Source organism: Labeo rohita, unplaced genomic scaffold (assembly GCF_022985175.1).
Source record: "Labeo rohita strain BAU-BD-2019 unplaced genomic scaffold, IGBB_LRoh.1.0 scaffold_493, whole genome shotgun sequence".
Lineage (NCBI taxonomy): Eukaryota > Metazoa > Chordata > Actinopteri > Cypriniformes > Cyprinidae > Labeo > Labeo rohita.
Window position 1 is genome coordinate 4,788 of NW_026129414.1, and position 18,694 is coordinate 23,481.

Below are 18,694 nucleotides of genomic sequence, written 5' to 3' on the forward strand. Positions count from 1 at the left end.
ATTTAATATAGGCTATAGGGAATTGCACGCAACATACATGGATTTTTTTATTTAATTTTGTTTTTAATGACCCGCCCCAAACCCGCCCCGCAAATAAAGTGACAATTTCTTTACCCGCCCCAACCCGACCCGCGGGTTACCCGCGGGGTCCGCAGGTTACGAGACGACCCGCGCAGCACTAATTTGTATGCTAAATAGATCAAGGCTGGGAAAAATCTTTTACTGAGCTGTTTTCCTGTACCACATTTGCATGCTTTGTTTAGATTGATTCCACCTCTCTGTACTCCTCCTCCTTCAAACCTATATACTCTGCTGTGCTGAGATTTAGTCAGACGACTTTTGATGACTTCAGCGCGTTCTCTATAAAGAACTCTGCTGAAGATACCCAAGAGTCTCCTGGTCTTTACTTCTGAGTTTCCAACACAAGGATACTATTATGTAACATTATTTACATAATTTGTATTACTTTTCCAATTCACCACAGAAACTTGCATGAACCTCCAATTCCATCATAGATGCAAAATATCCTGTATGCATGGAAATGTCCTGTAATGTAAACTTAAAAGTAATTATGTAAAATACAATATATTTACTCCCATGTAAGAAGTAAAATACTCTTTCTTGGGGTTTTTGACTGTTTATGTTCATTCTTAGGTATTGTTAAAAAAAAAAAGAAAGAAATGTGTACATTACTGATATTTGCAGTATCCTTTGTACATTATTCACTCACTCTCATGTCATTCTAAACCTGACTTTCTGATAGTCAAAAGCAAAGTAACATATCCATGTAACGCCAAGCCAGCAGAGGGAGCCCTCACCCCAGTACTGCCTGCATGCTCCCTCTGCTGCTTCTACTGCTACTTCCTGTTTGGCAGTATATAAGGACTCACCATGTGCTCACACATTCGCGAAGTATTGCCAGTTAAACCTGCCTTACCGAGCGTTGTAAACTTTACTCTGTTGGATTACCTGTTGCTGTTTTGCTTTGTTTATGGATTTCTGAGTTTACGGATCACCCCTGTTTGGATTGTTTGCTTGTGTGGACTGATTACAAGGTTTGACCTATTTCTGCCTCTGACCATCGCTCTCTGGATTACCCCCATTGTTACGTTTGTTATACTGGACTGTTTCTCTCGTTATCTGACCCACTGCCTGCTTTTACTCACTGCCTGCTTGGATTACGGTTCATTGTGTAGGTTTGCTGTTGTTTTAATAAACATCCGCTTTTGGATTCCACCTCTGCGTCTTCGTTACAATCCACAAGAATGTCTGACTTGTTTTTTTTGTCCATATAATGAAAAAGTGTGGAGAGTGATGGGGGTTTGGCCAAATAGACTGCTTAGAAAATACTTTATATTGTCTCTTATATATATATATATATATATATCTATATATCTATATCTATATCTATATATATATATATATACACACACACACACAGTGTTGGAAAGGTTACTTTGGAAATGAAATGGGTTACAAGTAGTGTAACTTTTCAATTACTTTATTGAAGTAAAGTAACTTAATACATTTAATTACTTTTTGATTACTTCTAAATTTCTAATATTTTAAACTCGTAAACTGGTAAGTAAGGGATAATATACATCTTTATTTTGCAATAACAATTGGCTGGTTGTACATTATCCTACTTATTACACAGCTGCTTGCCACAAAATTAAATAAGTAGACACAAACACTGATCTGAGTTGAAACATTTGAATGCAAAGCTTCCATGAAGAAATCAGTTGCTGTGATACTGGTTTTGAAATCAAATGTTTGCGTAGTTATGACAAGAAAACACTGGCATCTAACAATGCCTTGAAAAAAAACAAACAATTAATATGAAAAAATAAAGTATATGCATAAACCTAAACAGGAAATAAATCAGTTAAGAATAACAATATGTACTATTCTGTCCTAAACTCCTGAAACATTGGCGTCTCCTTTTAGAGCAGTCAATGCGATTTATGAAACAAGTCAATTAAATCTGTATGTGTGTGTGAAACAATTCAGATGTAATCCCCTTTGTAATCATTAACATTTTCAAAAGTAACTGTAACTTAATTAAAAAACAAATCTCAAACTGTAACTAATACAGTTACATTTATTTTGTAATTAAATTGTATAATTCCATTACATGTAACTAGTTACTCCCCAATACTGCGCTTTCCTTTTATTATCACTAAAAAAGCCTCACTTTATCACAATCTCACAAAGTTCTGTTATAATCAATTAATCTCTCTAAACCACACAATGTGTAGTTTACAATGCGGAGCAGCAGCAGTACATATGTCTTGGTGATAGATCTGCTTGTTGGGGTGTGTTTTGTTCTTGTTTTGGCTTGTATTGCCCATTCTCTCCTGCTTTGTGGGGGTTTATTTCATCACGTTAAATGTGCAGCAGCAGTATTTCTTACATGCTCACAGCAGCATGTTGTGGATGTATTAACAGTAGCAAGGCTCGGTCCTTGCTCTGCCGCAGCAGCAGCGTAGCAAATCCAAGACTAAACACATTAACGTTGTCATGTACATTACCATGCTAATTCCTCTGAGAGTTGTCATGACAGAACTATTGGCAGAAGTACCTGCTTTTTGGCACGTCCACACCAAAGGAACTAGGAATGGTTGTAGCTCTACAAACTAAATGATCTAAATTAGCTTCTACTTCAGAATAGGAACTACCAGAGATTAAGTGTATATGTGCATATACTTTTTATTTTATTTTTTTTTTACCAGGGCTGATAGACAAAACAAACAAGTAGCCTCTTAGATGTGTTTGCCTTTATTTTTATTTCTTTAAAATAAATGTTGTACACTTATCACCACGGGCTCTCATTTGCACATATTTAGGTAGAAGGCAAAAATATAACTCAAAAAGAGCAAAATGACAAAAATATTCAAACATGAATCTGAGTGAAAATATTGATATAAAAGCTATAATTCAGATGAACATTAAATATAATTAACAGAAAATCTCCCAAGAGGTTACATTACAAAAGGGAAGAGACCCCAACAGGAAGTTAAGTCTGCTTGTGATATAAGATGCCTAGATGTCAAAGGTCTTTTGGTGTAACTAACCTTATTTCAGGGTTAACAAATATAACACACTTCTGGATACTTTTAAGTATGACCCAACCACGTCAGATTTACTCAGAATTTAATAAAGAACAAAGCAAACATAAATGTAAATCAGAAAACTAATGAAGTAGCCTAAACACATTAGTGTGTTTCTCACTCTTAATATCTGCTGCAGATGAAGTTGAGTTTGTGAGATTCAGGAAGGCTGATCCAGCGCTGATCTCCTCCAGACTGAACTGCTCCTTTTCTGTTCTCGAGGCTGCAGTTTTCCCGTGTCGTTCCGTTCCCTGGAGCCCAGTTGTGATAGCACACGATCTCTCCACTCACCCAGAGCCACATGTTCATGCTGCAGTAGTTGTGTAAACCCAACCACACCGCCGCAGTAGACGCCCGTTTAACCACGTTCATCACACCACGCTGAATCTCTTCTGAATGAACCGAGACCAGATCCACATGATTCTGTCTGCAGTAACTCAGAGCTTCAGACCACGTCAGATTCTCTTTGATCAGAACCAGTTTATCTGGAAACGAAACAAACCACAAGCAGAAACTAGAGAAAGACTGATCAAAAACAACATGCAGAACAAACACTGTGGATGAATTTGTCATGTCAGACATGTAGCGTGAACGTTAAAGGGATAGTTCGCCCATTTAAGACATGAAGCTGTATGCAATCCTTACCAGCACTATAGTGTATACACGCTGACCCACTCTGTGATCACCTCCCTGGTCAGAGTTCTGGCCGCTGGAAGTTTTTCAAGAAAGTAGTCCCGGTTAGTTTCCGGGGCCTCAGAACTGTGCGTTTTTACGTGAAAAAATTATATGCGTTTCAAAGCTTGATTAATTTACATCACAAAAAACACTCCAGACAAAATTCGTACCTCAGTTTTAATCGGCACTATTTTCTTTCCATTTCCATCAATCCACGCTGCTGTCAACGTCAACAGTGCGCACGTTCCGATCAGCTGTTCCATAGTGTTTACACACTCGAATGACAACGACGTAAAAAGTAGAAAATTAACAATGGTGCGAACTTGTAAATTCCCAGGTTGTGACCACAAGAGTGTGCCGGGATCACCGTTCAGACTCCATCGTTTTCCTGTTTCGGATATAGCTATGAGACAGCTTTGGCTGGTTGCCATCGGCTATTCTGCGGGAGCTAAAATATCCAGTATCAAGGATTTTCGTGTGTGCAGTGCTCACTTCAGCGAAGACGATTACATCCCCAACCAAGGAGGAAAAAGCAAAAAACGGATTTTAAGGGGTTCTGCTGTACCAGTACCATGGGTAAGCTCTATTTACTAACTTTATGTCGCATACGACAGGTTTATTTTGAAGCTAACGTCAGTTTTTAGGCTACACTGAGAATATGCTAACCGGGGCAATGATAGCATCGACAACAATCGACTGTTTGTCGTTCATCCTGGCTCTTGCTATAGCTGTGGGCCCAGCATCAACTTGGGCAACTTCATCTCTGTCCTCTCGCTCTCTCTCTTCCCGTTCTATCTCCATCTGCTGAAGTTCGGCATCGGTATACTCCGGTTCATAAAGGTATCCCTTTGGCGTTGTGCTAAAATTACTTTCATCATCATCTGTTCGTCTGACATTGTGCTAAAATTGGTTTCATCATCAGAAGTTTCGTAGTCAGACATGTTGTCAGCGAGTCACGCTATCAACAGCTGATCGGAACGTGCGCACTGTTGACGTTGACAGCAGCGCGGATTGATGGAAATGGAAAGAAAATAGTGCCGATTAAAACTGAGGTATGAATTTTGTCTGGAGTGTTTTTTGTGATTTCAGTTTTGAGGCCCCGGAAACTAACCGGGACTACTTTCTTGAAAAACTTCCAGCGGCCAGAACTCTGACCAGGGAGGTGACCACAGAGTGGGTCAGTGTGTATACACTATAGTGCTGGTAAGGATTGCATACAACTTCATGTCTTAAATGGGCGAACTATCCCTTTAAGAGATCTGGAGTTGATGATGGATTGTGTGTGTTTTGTGAGGATCTGCTCACCTTCATGACACACAAAATGAAATTTGTTGGTGCAAGGGTTGTCATGCCACTGTCCCTGAGTCCTCGGTATAATGATTGTACAGTTTTCACCACCTCCAACATTATTAGGTTCAGTGATGTACCAGTATCTGAATGAGGAGTCACTCTGATCTGACCACTGCCACGAGTCTCTGAACAGACCGATCCAGACATGTGATCCAGATAACTGTCTATCACTAATGAACTGCTCAACCTGTTGATTCTCATTCTGGTTTCTCACACTGACCAGATCAATGTGATTCTGTCTGCAGTAACTCTGAGCGTCTCTCCAGTTCATCGTCTGATTGCCAAGGACGAGTCCTGTGTTTGCTTTAATAAACAAATGAGAAAAAGATTCATGAATCCATTTGTTTGTTATTCTTACTCTGATTTCTGGTTTGGATGTGAACAGGAGCAGCGGTGGAAACATCAGAAACACGTCATTCATAGACTTGAGCTGCTTCTACAGCTGGTGATATATTGAATATTCACAATGTTCAAGATATTTTATATTATACCATGATCTAAAAACTTGTTTCTGATTGGCTGGAACGTCTGCATTTAAACCATTAAACACATACAGACAGTATGAAAAATGAAGCCCTTTCAGGTTTGTGTCAAGATAATGAAGGTTTAAAATATCAAGCTGAATCAACTCTAGTCACTGATGTATGTGTGTTATTAATATAAGATCAATTTGAATCTCGAAGATTTTTAGGTGATGGTCATTTTCTCCATTGTGAAAAATTATCATACAGCAGGACAACAAAAGATTTAGAAAGTGTGTTCAGTGAATTAAGTATTGTCTTCTGCTAATTATGTTGATACAGAAATTGTTTATACACTGAAAATATAACAAATATTCACAGTCTCTAATAAAAGTCACGATCAAATTAAATATTCATACTGTTTAATATTCAAATTTGGTATATGGTGCATAAATGAACTCACTGTTGTTGCAGATGAAATGTCGGTTATCACTACATGGTATATCATGCCATTGTCCATTTAACATCATAGCACAATCATCTCTGCCTTCTGGTTGTCCAGTAGCCCAGTTCAGATAGAGCGCAGGTTCACCTGAAGACCACTGCCATTTATAACGACCCGTCTTCTGCAGCCCAATCCAGACAAACTGAACACTTCTATCATTCACACTCTTGTTCAGCTCGTTCATGTCGTTCATGTTGTCAACGGTGGCCAGATCTGTGTATTTCTCTCTGCAGTATCTCTGAGCTTCAGTCCAGGTCTTCATCTCATTTATAAAGTGATACTGACGCTGAACACATTCAGATACGGAGCAGAGAGCTGTGAAAGAGAGACTTTGCTTTAATGCTTTTCATAACAGGATCAAACCTAATGAAACTAGAAACCATAAATAAAACCACAAACACACTCACCAGTGAGAAGAAGAATGAAAAATAGAGTTTGGTCCATTTCTGAGCAAGAAAAATACAGATAAACTCAGATTTCAAATTAAAAATCCATCTGAACAGGAACATAAATGCACCGTACACAATGATTAAGACAATTAACATGTCAGAAGTCTAATTCTAGTTAAATAATGAAGATGTGAGTTGTTCTTACTTTAGAGGTCGTGTGTTTCTGTCCTGAGTCTGATGTTTCTGTCTGCAGCTTTAGTGTGATTATTATATCTGCTCTCATCCCTCATTCAGCGTCACATTATTTGTTTATTATTCTAAATAAAAGCCCTTTGCATTTTACTTCCTCATTCATTTTCTTTATCTCTGTGTTGCTCTTTGTTGTTTCTCTGGAAGTGTGTTCATTTGAATGTGACTGAGGGTCTGTATGTTTATGTTTGCACACTGTGAACGGCAGCAACACATTCTCCTCTTTAATTAGGGAAATCATAGGGACAGAGAAAGTCCACATTATTTCATTATGTGCGTTGCTTCCTCTTCATATGATAATAACTCACAGTCAACATCATAACAGTAAATTTCACTGGTGTTAACAACCTTAACCTTTTTTCTGTTTTTTCACTGATTAACATGCATACGAGGACCTTTAATGACTGTACATGACTCATGTTCACATTCACTTGTGCCATTTTTATACCGTAACAGCAGCACAGAAGCTACATAAGATAGCATGAGAAGATGCATGAATGTATTTACATGTGAGTCACAAGAGCAGGAAATTAATTTACATAGAGAAACATTAACATTCACTTCACATCACTGTCACGTCAACAGTTAAAAAAATGTTTTTAACCCTTATGTGGTCTCAATTTTGGGTTGTACACTCATGGTCTTTGGGGTCTCTAGAGATCCCACACAACAAAATTTAGTTTTGTAACAAAATAATAGTAAAATGCCTTTTTATAAATAAAAAATTATCATTTTTACCAGTAGATGCCTGCAGAGCTCCACTATTTACTATGTGCTATTTGACTAACTGAAAGACATCTTTTTCAAGTTTTTCAGTGAGAGAAAGGACATGACATGTGAACACCCGGAGCAGTAGGCAGCCATATTGCTATCACTGCAGCACCCGGGGAGCAGTTGGGGACCTTGCTCAAGGGACTCACCTCAGTCGTGGTATTGAGGGTGGAGAGAGCGCTGGTTATTCACTCCCCCACCTTCAATCCCTGCTGGATCAGGGACTTAAACCTGCAGAGTTTCAGTTGCAAGCCCGATTCCCTAACCACACCACTATTAGGCCACGTCCTTTTTTTTTTCTTTTGGATTTTTTAATTTTTATCTACATATTATGAAATCACAATTCTAAAATTAAAAATTACTTTTTGTCAAAGTAATGGATGAATTGATAAATTTTGAATGGATGAATTTTGAATCGACATTTTGTTGGTTTGATTCTAATCATAATGTAACATTGAAAAACTGTTTTTTTTTCAGTACAAAAAAATATTAAACTTTGACAAAAAGTAATTTTTATTGTTATAATTGTGATTTCATTATATGTAGAAATCAATCCAACTGAAAAAAAGATATATTTCAGTTAGTCAAATAGCAAATAGCAAATAGTGGAGCTCTGCAGCCATCTACTGGTAAAAATGATATATATATATATTTTTTTAAAACGGCATTTTCCAAATAATGGGCAAAAATCTTACACCAAACCATGTCAAATTATCCATGTTGTCCCCATGAATGAAAGTTGTGGGTCTTTTATTGAATGAATTTTACACAAAAAGCTGTTTTTGTATAAAAACCTAATAAAAAAATATGTATTTATTAATTTATAAAAATTTTAAAAAGTATAAAAAAATCCTCAGAAAACAGCACAAATGTAGTAAAAACATTAATAAACAGGAAAATAATATTTGTTTTAAAAAAAAAAAAACTATTACTTTGTTACAAAATTAAATTTTGTTGCGTGGGGTCTCTAGAGAGACTGTTTTTAACACTAACATAAAATCAAGATATCACTTCATTTTTTTTTATTTGTAGATCTAGAAAGTGCTGACAGTTTTACAAAGGCTCATGTCATTTTGACAAAGAGAACATTTTTTTTAAATTTAGCAAACGTAATTTGTGGGTCAAAAAGACCCCGAAGACCGCATTGCTTGTGTGACCATACACCTTGACTAGCATTCCTGCAAAATTAAAGTAAATTCGAAGTGTAGCACAGGTTGTACAGCTGCAGGGGAGAAAAGTTCTGTATTTTAGATTAGTAATATTTATTTAATATTTTGAGCAGATCTTTTGATACTAAATATTATTTGTGCAAAAATGATGGTCCATTAATGACCACTTAAAATATTTTTTTTCTGATATTTCTATTACTTAGTGTAGTTTTTAGGGTTAAAATAGATAACATGTTTTTACATTAAAAAATAATAATAATAATATTTGCAAAGAAGCAAATAAAAGTAATTTTGTGGTCAGAAAATCAGGGCACCATATCAGTCCATTATATGTAGAGAAATCCTGAAATGTATTCCTCAAAAAACAATTTCTTTACGACTGAAGAAAGAAAGACATGAACATCTTAGATGACAAGGGGGTGAGTACATTATTTGTAAATTATTGTTCTGGAAGTGGACTTCTGCTTTAAACCTTCATCCTCTAAGAGTGATGTTATGCCACCTTATTTCTTCAAACACATTTTTTGATAGTGTTGGTAGCACTACCTTAAATTTAATAAACAGATGCCTTAATGAGGGCATTTGTCCTGCAGATTTGTCCAGTGCTCTAATCACCCCATTGTTAAAGTGGCTCAATCTCTTAAATTAATTAATTATTAGAAACTTTGGTTCCCTATCTGTCGTACACTCCGAGTTGTGTCGAGTAGTGTACGACACTAGAGGTCGCCCTTGAGAGCCCAAACACCTCTGACAGTTTTGAGAAAGGCCAATGAAAATTGGGTGTGCAGATTTGCATAGCTGGCCACGCCCCGGACATCCGGGTATAAATAGGGCAGCGTGTGCATCTGCTCACTCGTTCTGTTCTTCGGAGCCGAATGCAGCGTCTCTGTGTGAGAAGCGGCAACATTCACCTCTCTCGTCGTTGGATCTGCGGCACAGACAGCGGTCTCTCCCTCTCTGACACGGCTCGTGTTGTGAGAGTTCCCCTGGGTGCGCCGACGGCGATCTTCAGGAGAAGATTTTCCTCTAATTGAGCAGATTTTCTCTAAAAGAGCTCCACGGGCAGATTGTGTGTTTCATTATGCCTTTCCGTCCGTGTCCAACTGGTTGCGGATTCTACCTTTCCCCTAACGATCGGCACGATCGCTGTGTTCAGTGCTTGGGGCGTGAGCATGCTGAAGCAGCGTTCGCTGAGGGAGGTTGTCAGAACTGCGAGGACATGCCCTTGGGCACACTCCGCTCACGAGCCACGTTCTTTGCGAAGAAGCCGCGGCGCCATTCAACTGCTTCCCGCTCCGGTCCTTCTTCTCCCGGGTACGAGGCCGCAGCGATGTGCGTTGAAGAAGAGCGGCAGGGGAACGAAATTTGCCGGGTATGTCCCCGCAAACCGTTCAACCTGTGTGTCCACCGATGGAGTCTCAGGACGATTTTGAAAGCTCGTCTCAGTATGGGCTGGATCTTTTGTTCGGGGCTCCTGCTGAGGAAAAGGCAGGATCTGTAGCATCGGAGGGAGAGCCGTCAGAGGCTGACGTCACGGCTGAACTTACCGCTCCGGCGGGAGGGTCTCAGTCGGATGCCGAAATGGCCGCCGCACTTAAACGGGCAGCCATGGAGATTGGGGTTGTGTGGGCTCCCCCGCCCAGCCCTGAGCCTCCAAGGCTGGATGACTGGTTCCTGGGCAGTGGACGTGACTCGAGGCCACGTTCCTCCCCGTTCCCGTTTTTCCCGGAAGTGCATGAGGAGTTAACGAAGTCGTGGAAAGCCCCTCTGTCGGCTCGTTCACGGCACGCTATCTCCCCGTCCCTCACCACCCTCGATGGCGGTCCAGCGAGGGGGTATACGGAGGTCCCCCAGGTGGAGAGAGCGATTGCGATGCACTTGTGCCCGCAAAACGCCGCCTCCTGGAGGGGCTGCCCGAGACTCCCGTCCAGGGCTTGTAAGTTTTCGTCTGCGCTTGTAGCGAAGGCTTATGCGGCCTCTGGGCAAGCTGCGTCCGCCTTACACGCTATAGCGATTTTGCAGGTCTATCAGACTAAGGTTCTCAATGACCTGCAAGAGGGTGTTCCTGACCCAGAGCTGTTACACGAGCTGCGCTCTTTGACCGACTATGCTCTTCGAGCTACGAAGGTTACGGCGCAGGCTCTGGGGAGGGCGATGTCCACTATGGTGGTCCAGGAGCGCCACCTATGGTTAAACCTGGCCGAGATGCGAGATGCCGAAAAAGCGCGCTTTCTTGACGCTCCCATTTCCCAGGCTGGTCTCTTTGGCGAAACCGTGGAAGAGTTTGCCCAGTAGTTCTCAACGGTGAAGCAGCAGACGGAGGCCATTAAACACATCCTGCCTCGGCGTGCAGCGAGCGCTGGCCCAGCTCAGCCGAAGCAGCAACCTCCGCCTGCCCCCCGCCGAGGAAGACCCCCTACGAGGGCGGCTCAGGCCCCGCAACCTGCCGGTCCTGCAGCCAGTCCAGCCCAACGGTCCAGCCCTCGTAGGAAGGTGGCACCGCCAGCCCGTCCTCAGGCCACTAAGAACCCGCGTCAGGCTTCGAAGCGTTCCTGAGACGGGCAGCCCAGGGAGGAAGGATCTTCTGACCTGTCCGGATCCGCACTCGACGAGGGGACGAGTGCTGGATTCGGCTTCTACCACATGGTCAATAAAAGAGCTATTTCCTTCTTCTCTGGGCACAATATGCAGCACCTCCGATCCTCTACTCGACGGTCGGATGCTGTTTCCATTATCAGAAACAGACGGTCGCACAACACCTGTGCCCCCGTTTGCTCTGAAACAAAGAGCTCGTCCAGACGATCTCCCTTCTCGGGTGGATCATCTGCACAGCTCTCACGGTTCGGACTCCCTGGGCAGAACAGCCAGTGTGGTTCGGGGCTTCTTACCTCCGGCCACACACTGTTTTCCCAGCGACGGTACCCCCACCCTTGGTACACCGAATGTAACTCCTCTGAGACCCTTAGCGGAGAATTTTTCGGATTGGTTAAATCTCCCCAATCCTTCCCGCTGGCTCCTCAGGACCATTCGGCTCGGCTATGCCATCAAGTTTGCACGGTGTCCACCCAAGTTCTGTGGTGTTCTCACTACGTCGGTTCAGGGCCCCAACACCGCGGTTCTTCGGGCGGAAATCGCAGTCCTTCTGGTGAAGGATGCGATAGAAACTGTTCCCTCAGCCGAAATGAAGAAAGGGTTCTACAGCCCCTACTTCATTGTACCCAAGAAGGGTGGCGGTCTCAGACCAATCTTGGATCTGAGGGTCTTGAATCGGGCCCTGCTCAAGCTCCCGTTCAAGATGTTAACCCTCAAGCACATTCTCACGTGTGTCAGAATTCAAGATTGGTTTGTGGCCGTAGACCTGAAGGACGCATACTTTCATGTCTCAATCCTCCCAAGACACAGGCCGTTCTTGCGGTTTGCCTTCGAAGGACGGGCATATCAGTACAAGGTTCTCCCCTTCGGCCTCTCCCTGTCGCCCCGGGTCTTTACGAAGGTAGCGGAGGCCGCCCTTTCCCCCCTCAGGGAAGTGGGCATACGCATTCTCAATTATCTCGACGACTGGCTGATCCTAGCTCACTCGTGGGATTTGGTTTGCGCACACAGGGACATGGTTCTCAACCACTTGGCTCAGTTGGGGCTTCGGGTCAACTGGGAAAAGAGCAAACTCTCCCCAGCACAGAGGATCTCTTTTCTCGGTGTAGAGCTGGACTCGGTCAGTATGTCTGCGCGTCTCTCCCCGGAGCGTGCACAGTCAGTTCTGAGGTGTGTGGCAACACTCAGATGCGGGTCAGCGGTCCCCCTAAAACAGGTTCAGAGGCTCCTAGGGCACATGGCATCCTCAGCCGTGGTCACGCCACTGGGTTTGATGCACATGAGACCGCTGCAGCACTGGCTTCATACTCGAGTCCCCAGGTGGGCGTGGCATCTAGGCACATTTCGAGTGAACATCACACCATCGTGTCGCCAGACACTCAGCCCTTGTCCAGACGCATCGTTGTCACCACAGATGCTTCCAAGACAGGCTGGGGTGCCACCTGCAACGGGCAGGCAGCTTCCGGGGTCTGGACAGGCCCCCGACTGTTTTGGCACATAAATTGTCTGGAGTTGTTGGCAGTGCTCCTCGCCCTGAGGAGGTTCCGACCTATGATTCAGGGCAAGCACGTGTTGGTCAGGTCCGACAACACTGCGACTGTGGCCTACATCAACCACCAGGGCGGTGTACGCTCCTTTCGCATGTCACAACTAGCCCGCCACCTGCTGCTCTGGAGTCGACACAGACTCAAGTCTCTACGAGCCACTCACATTCCGGGCGAAGCCAATCGTATGACCGATTCCCTGTCACGACAAGTTTCGCTCGGAGGCGAGTGGAGACTCCACCCCCAGTCGGTCCAACTGATTTGGGATCGATTCGGCCAGGCACAGGTAGACCTCTTTGCCTCACCGGAATCCACCCACTGCCAGCTGTGGTACGGTCTGACCGAGGCCCCCCCTCGGTACTGGCACACAGTTGGCCGAGGGGCCGGCTCAAGTATGCGTTTCCCCCAGTGAGCCTCATCGCACAAACCTTGTGCAAAGTCAAGGAGGACAAGGAACAGATTCTCTTGGTGGCCCCCTTCTGGCCCAACAGAACCTGGTTCTCGGACCTGGTGCTCCTGGCATCAGCCCCTCCCTGGCGCATTCCTCTGAGGAAGGACCTCCTTTCTCAGGGGAAGGGCACAATTTGGCACCCGCGCCCCGATCTTTGGAACCTCCACCTTTGGTCCCTGGACGCGACCAGGAGGACTTCAGAGACCTTTCACCTTCAGTGGTAAACACACTTCTACAGGCAAGAGCTCCCTCTACCAGACGGCTGTATGACCTAAAATGGCGCATCTTTGTGAACTGGTGTTCTTCTCACGGGAAGGACCCACGGAGCTGTGGCATCAAATCAGTGTTATCCTTCCTTCAAGAAGGCCTGGACAGGCACCTGTCTGCCTCAACACTCAAGGTTCATGTCGCAGCTATATCAGCTAACCATGACTTGGTGGGAGGCAGATCGGTGGGGAAACACGATTTGATAATCAGGTTTCTTAGAGGAGCCCGGAGGCTGAACCCTCCTCGGTCGCATCTCATCCCCTCTTGGGATCTTGCTGTGGTTCTCCAAGGTCTACAACAAGATCCATTCGAGCCCCTTCAGTCAGTCGAACTCGATGCTCTCTCCTTCAAGACGGCTCTTTTGACTGCGCTCACTTCCATCAAAAGAGTGGGAGACCTCCAAGCCCTCTCCATGAACAGTTCGTGCCTGGAATTCGGACCAGCGGATTCTCACGTTGTCTTGAGACCCCGGCCTGGATATGTGCCCAAGGTCCCCACCACTCCTTTCAGAGATCAGGTAGTGACCTTGCAAGCTCTCTCTTCCCAGGAAGATGACCCCAACCTGACCTTGTTATGCCCAGTCCGTGCCCTGCGCATCTACATGGAACGAACGCAGCCCTTCAGACGTTCGGAACAGCTCTTTGTTTGTTACGGAGGACAGCAGAAGGGGAAAGCTGTCTCCAAACAGAGGATCTCCCATTGGCTGGTAAACGCGATCCGTATGGCCTACCTGGCCAGAGGCCTACCCTGCCCTCTGGAGGTAAGAGCCCACTCAACCAGGGGCATCGCTGCCTCAGCAGCCCTGGCGAATGGGGCCTCATTAACAGACATCTGTAGAGCTGCGGGTTGGGCTACACCTAACACATTTGCCAGATTTTATAATTTGCGCACAGAACCAGTGTCAGCTAGAGTCTTGATTACTAACTCTTGACTCAGCACACTGGTTGGTGTAGAGCTTGCATAAAGCGCTTCCCCTAATGGTGATTACGCTTCTGAGTTTCAGTAGGTTTCCTGATGCGAACCCTGGACACCATCTCCATCTTTGGCACTTCTGCACATGGCGGAGTTTAGCGGAGAAACTCGCTATGGAATCCCTTCACAAGGTATGAATACCCTTATTTATGATTGGATTGTGCCCCATATGTAGTGGCCCCTTATGTGGCCCCATATGTGTATTTCCACCTATAACTCTTGTGGTGCGGTGTTTTCCCCTGAAAACAGGTTCTCTAGGATCTGAGTCTGGCTGTCTTCCCGGGTGTGAGACCCACCTCAGGTCCCATGTCTAACTATGTCACTCTAACCCCCCTGTCGGGCAGGTCGTGAACTCCGTAATGTCTTTCCTTCGGGAGCAGGCATTTTTCCCAACGATCTCAAGACACTCAGCCGCCCTTGAGGGAGGCCCGGCTGCAGGACCCCGCTGTACAGGTCAGTCCTTGGACGTTGGATGGTCACAGAGGAGGTGAGCTGCACTTACGTTAACACGTTGCCCTGTTTCTTCTGCACTTGTCTCTCGTGACGCGGTCAGACATGTGGCGTGTTTTTACGGGGACCCCTAGTGTCATACACTACTCGACACAACTCGGAGTGTACGACAGATAGGGAACGTCTCGGTTATGTATGGTAACCCTCGTTCCCTGATGGAGGGAACGGAGACGTTGTGTCTCCCATGCCACATCTCTGGTCCGCCTCTGAGTGAGCTGAGACGCTCGGCTCCTCAGAATCAGAACGAGTGAGCAGATGCACACACTGCCCTATTTATACCCGGATGTCCGGGGCGTGGCCAGCTATGCAAATCTGCACACCCAATTTTCATTGGCCTTTCTCAAAACTGTCAGAGGTGTTTGGGCTCTCAAGGGCAACCCCTAGTGTCGTACACTACTCGACACAACGTCTCCGTTCCCTCCATCAGGGAACGAGGGTTACCATACGTAACCGAGACGTGTGAAAATGTTGACGCTATCGTACGCCTGCTAGATGACCCTGTTGTTGCAAACTCAAAATCCTATTAGTTGAAGTAAGTTTCATTGGCATTTATTTTAAGATACAGGCACCCGCACAGTTGATTCTGAAGGCTTCAAGGCAGATTTCTTTCACCCTGGTAACACATGATGTTAGCCACTGGCTGGAATATGATTGGATAAAAGCTCTATAATAAACATACACTACTGGAAGCAGTGCAACAAAGAGCAGAGAAGGTCTTGCTGGCCCTGACGGCCCAACACTGTCTGGATCAGATTCAGAACAATGATCCAAACATATACCTGACTTTGCCTTGTTTTTGCACTAATCTGTTGTTCCACAAGGTGGCAGCACTGGTCTGGGCCATTGTTTCACAGTAGAAAATGAACAAACGACAGAACAACATGCTCAATAGCAGAAACTACAACAACAGACAGACACTTGGGTTGGGGGTTGGGTTGTCCACGAGGTGGGATTCAAACTCGGGACACCCGAGGCGCAACGGCATCATATGTTGGCACACTACCCACAAGGCTATTGGCACTGACAAAATGTAATATTTTAATTGGCCCCTTTTCCAAAGCATTAATTCAGTTCCCAAAGCAAAAGACACATTTCTCAAAAAGATTAACAATGAGTAAATTAGACATTAGGAAGCAAAACTGATGACACACCAATCAGAATCTCTGCATCCTAACAGCAGAGAGAGAGCTCAATCAATCAACACTGGTTTTATGCTTACACATACAGTATAATTATAGTATACAGTACCAGTACATCAGACAATGGAAATTACACTTTCTTATGAAAATAAACCATGTTTTTTTGGCACATTGGTTACCATTTGTAAAACCATAGTTTTACTACTATATTGTTAGTATAAGAAGACCATGCTTAATTTGTGATTACCATCCCTGCTAAAAAAAAAAAAAAAAAAGCTTAGGCTGGTTGGCTGGTTTTAGCTGGTTAAGCTGAAAGTAGCTGGTTTTAGTTGGTCTCCCAGCCTGACCAAGCTGGTGTCCATTTGACCTAATTACAAATGAATCAGTTTGTTTCACTTACTGACAAGGTTCAATTCAAGGTAAGTTTAGTATCATAATCAGGTAGACTAGATGATACATCTTATTTATATATTGTTTTATTTTGAACGAGTGTTTCGGTATTAGATAAACTTTTACACAAAATATAAATGAAACAAACACAATCTTTATATAATAAAAAACAATCACCTGGAATTAAAAAACACTAGGAGAAAACAAAAACAATATCTTTAACAAGAAGTGCTTAAAGCATAATCTGATCACGTGGTGGTTTGACGCAAAAGTACAGCTGTAAATCTACAGGGGCGGGATTTTCTTCAATGGTCGACATTCGGGAGCAGCAATAAGTACGATTCACAACTGCGGTAAGTGATTTATTTCACTTTTAATTTTTCATGCTTGGTAACTGCAGTAGTGTATTAAGGTGTCTACATTCGTGGTAACCGCAGATTACAACATTATCAAGCTGCAGACTCGGAGCCTGCTGCATCGACAGTCCCGCACCCAGAGTCCCGCATTCTCAGACCCCTCGTTTTTCGAGACAGCGCCTCCTGCTGTTCGGAAGATCGTATAACACCCTTATCCAAATGCCATTGAAAACATTAGAATGCAATATTATGGTCTCTTTTTGTTTAAAGTTATCCAAATAAATATTTGCGTTCCCTGCTTAATGCATGTGCCAAAAAAAAAAAAAAAAAAAAAAAAAAAAATCATTGTGTTCTCAAACTAACTAATTACCCAGTATTTATTTTTTGAGCGTGGGTGTAATTGAAAGGAAATTACTGATGCAACCGATACAAATACAAATTGAACTATCATCTGAAAAATATTATGTGACATTATATTGCTACAATGTTTTAGTTTGTTTTTGTACAATGTTTCAAATTCCATTTTTTTCTTTCAGCTCAACATATAATGGTCTAATTAACTTTATACCATGCTAACATTACAAAACCTGTTTTTTGATATTTTGAATGTGAAGCAAAACTCAAATAATAGACAAAACACCAATAATGAACAATTCTGTACTTTATTTAACGATCACCTTAATCACTGTCATCTTGCTGTAAACAGGACAAAGCAAATAAAAAAGGAAGAAAGAATTGTGTTAGTGACTTTATTTTCGTCTTCAATTGCATTAAAAAAAACTCCTCATTTATAAGTTGCTTTGGATAAAAGCGTCTGCTAAATGAATAAATGTAAAATGTAATGTAAATGCATAAGGTAAAATAATTACTTTCTGGGAGGCAAATGTTGCTTCTTTTCTCATTCTTTTTGCAATCACCCGGTCAAATTCCTCAACTTAACTAAAATAAAAGATGAATGCCATTGTCAAAAATATTGTGTAACAATAATATTTTTTTTGCAAATGCAAATTACAAGCATACCTAGGGTGATAAGTAGGGCCACGAAGGAACACCTCCTCAGCCTCCTGCCAGGATAATGCCTGCAGCTCACATAGGCCATGAATGATGGCCTGTCCATATAAATAAATACATTAATTAATTAATGTATAAAACATTTCATATATGGCAATAATAGAAACAATCCAATTGACAAACATGTGCGGGCCTACCTCAGGAAAAAGAAAACTACAAATGAACTCCACTTCATTTGTGAAGTTCAGTTGAGTTTTACAATTGTGTAGCAGAGCTTTGAGGTGTTCAAAAAGAATGGCACACTGCTGCTCACTGTCCATGAAGATTGGCACACGTGGCTTTAGGGGGAACCACTTTGATGGTTTCCCATTGAGAACATCCTGCGGGGCAAACAAAAAGTGTTGTTTTATATATACACAAGCCATCAATGAATAATTGGCATAACCATTAAAAATATAGCTAAAGAGCATATTGGATAATCAATTGACAATGTTGAAGTTGACAATGATCACAGCCCTGGGTGAGTCATTTAGGAATGCTAATCTTTAAATGGTGAAAAATGACCATTTCAGTACCACTAAATGCTGCTCTGTTCCCTTTGAAGACACAATGCAGTCCACCAGTGCTTCTTCAGTTCTTGTCCGATCTTGGACTGCTTGGACGTGCTGTGGGACATCTTGTGTGGTGCTTCTGCTTCTTTTTAGCCTATACAGAGGTTGAGTTTTTGCCTCCAATAAGCATTTTGCCTCGTCTGTCCAGAAGGCAAACCTGCGCCCATAGCTT

At 43.1% G+C, this 18,694-nt stretch overlaps 1 protein-coding gene and 1 long non-coding RNA gene across 2 annotated transcripts; both read right to left on the reverse strand.

Moving 5' to 3' along the window:
* Positions 1–3,223: 3,223 nt before the first annotated feature.
* LOC127160919 (macrophage mannose receptor 1-like) lies at positions 3,224–6,712 on the reverse strand. The gene is made up of 5 exons (XM_051103549.1): positions 6,696–6,712; positions 6,509–6,547; positions 6,060–6,416; positions 5,091–5,438; positions 3,224–3,595 (listed from the first exon to the last, which is right to left on the reverse strand). Exons 2-5 carry the CDS (start codon positions 6,543–6,545, stop codon positions 3,234–3,236), a joined length of 1,104 nt encoding a protein of 367 aa, XP_050959506.1. The 5' UTR covers positions 6,546–6,547; positions 6,696–6,712; the 3' UTR covers positions 3,224–3,233.
* An 11,206-nt stretch (positions 6,713–17,918) lies between these two features.
* On the reverse strand, positions 17,919–18,632 carry LOC127160920 (uncharacterized). The gene is made up of 3 exons (XR_007826890.1): positions 18,487–18,632; positions 18,109–18,291; positions 17,919–18,009 (listed from the first exon to the last, which is right to left on the reverse strand). It is a non-coding gene; the product is annotated as an uncharacterized LOC127160920 (long non-coding RNA).
* Between the last annotated feature and the right edge of the window lie 62 nt (positions 18,633–18,694).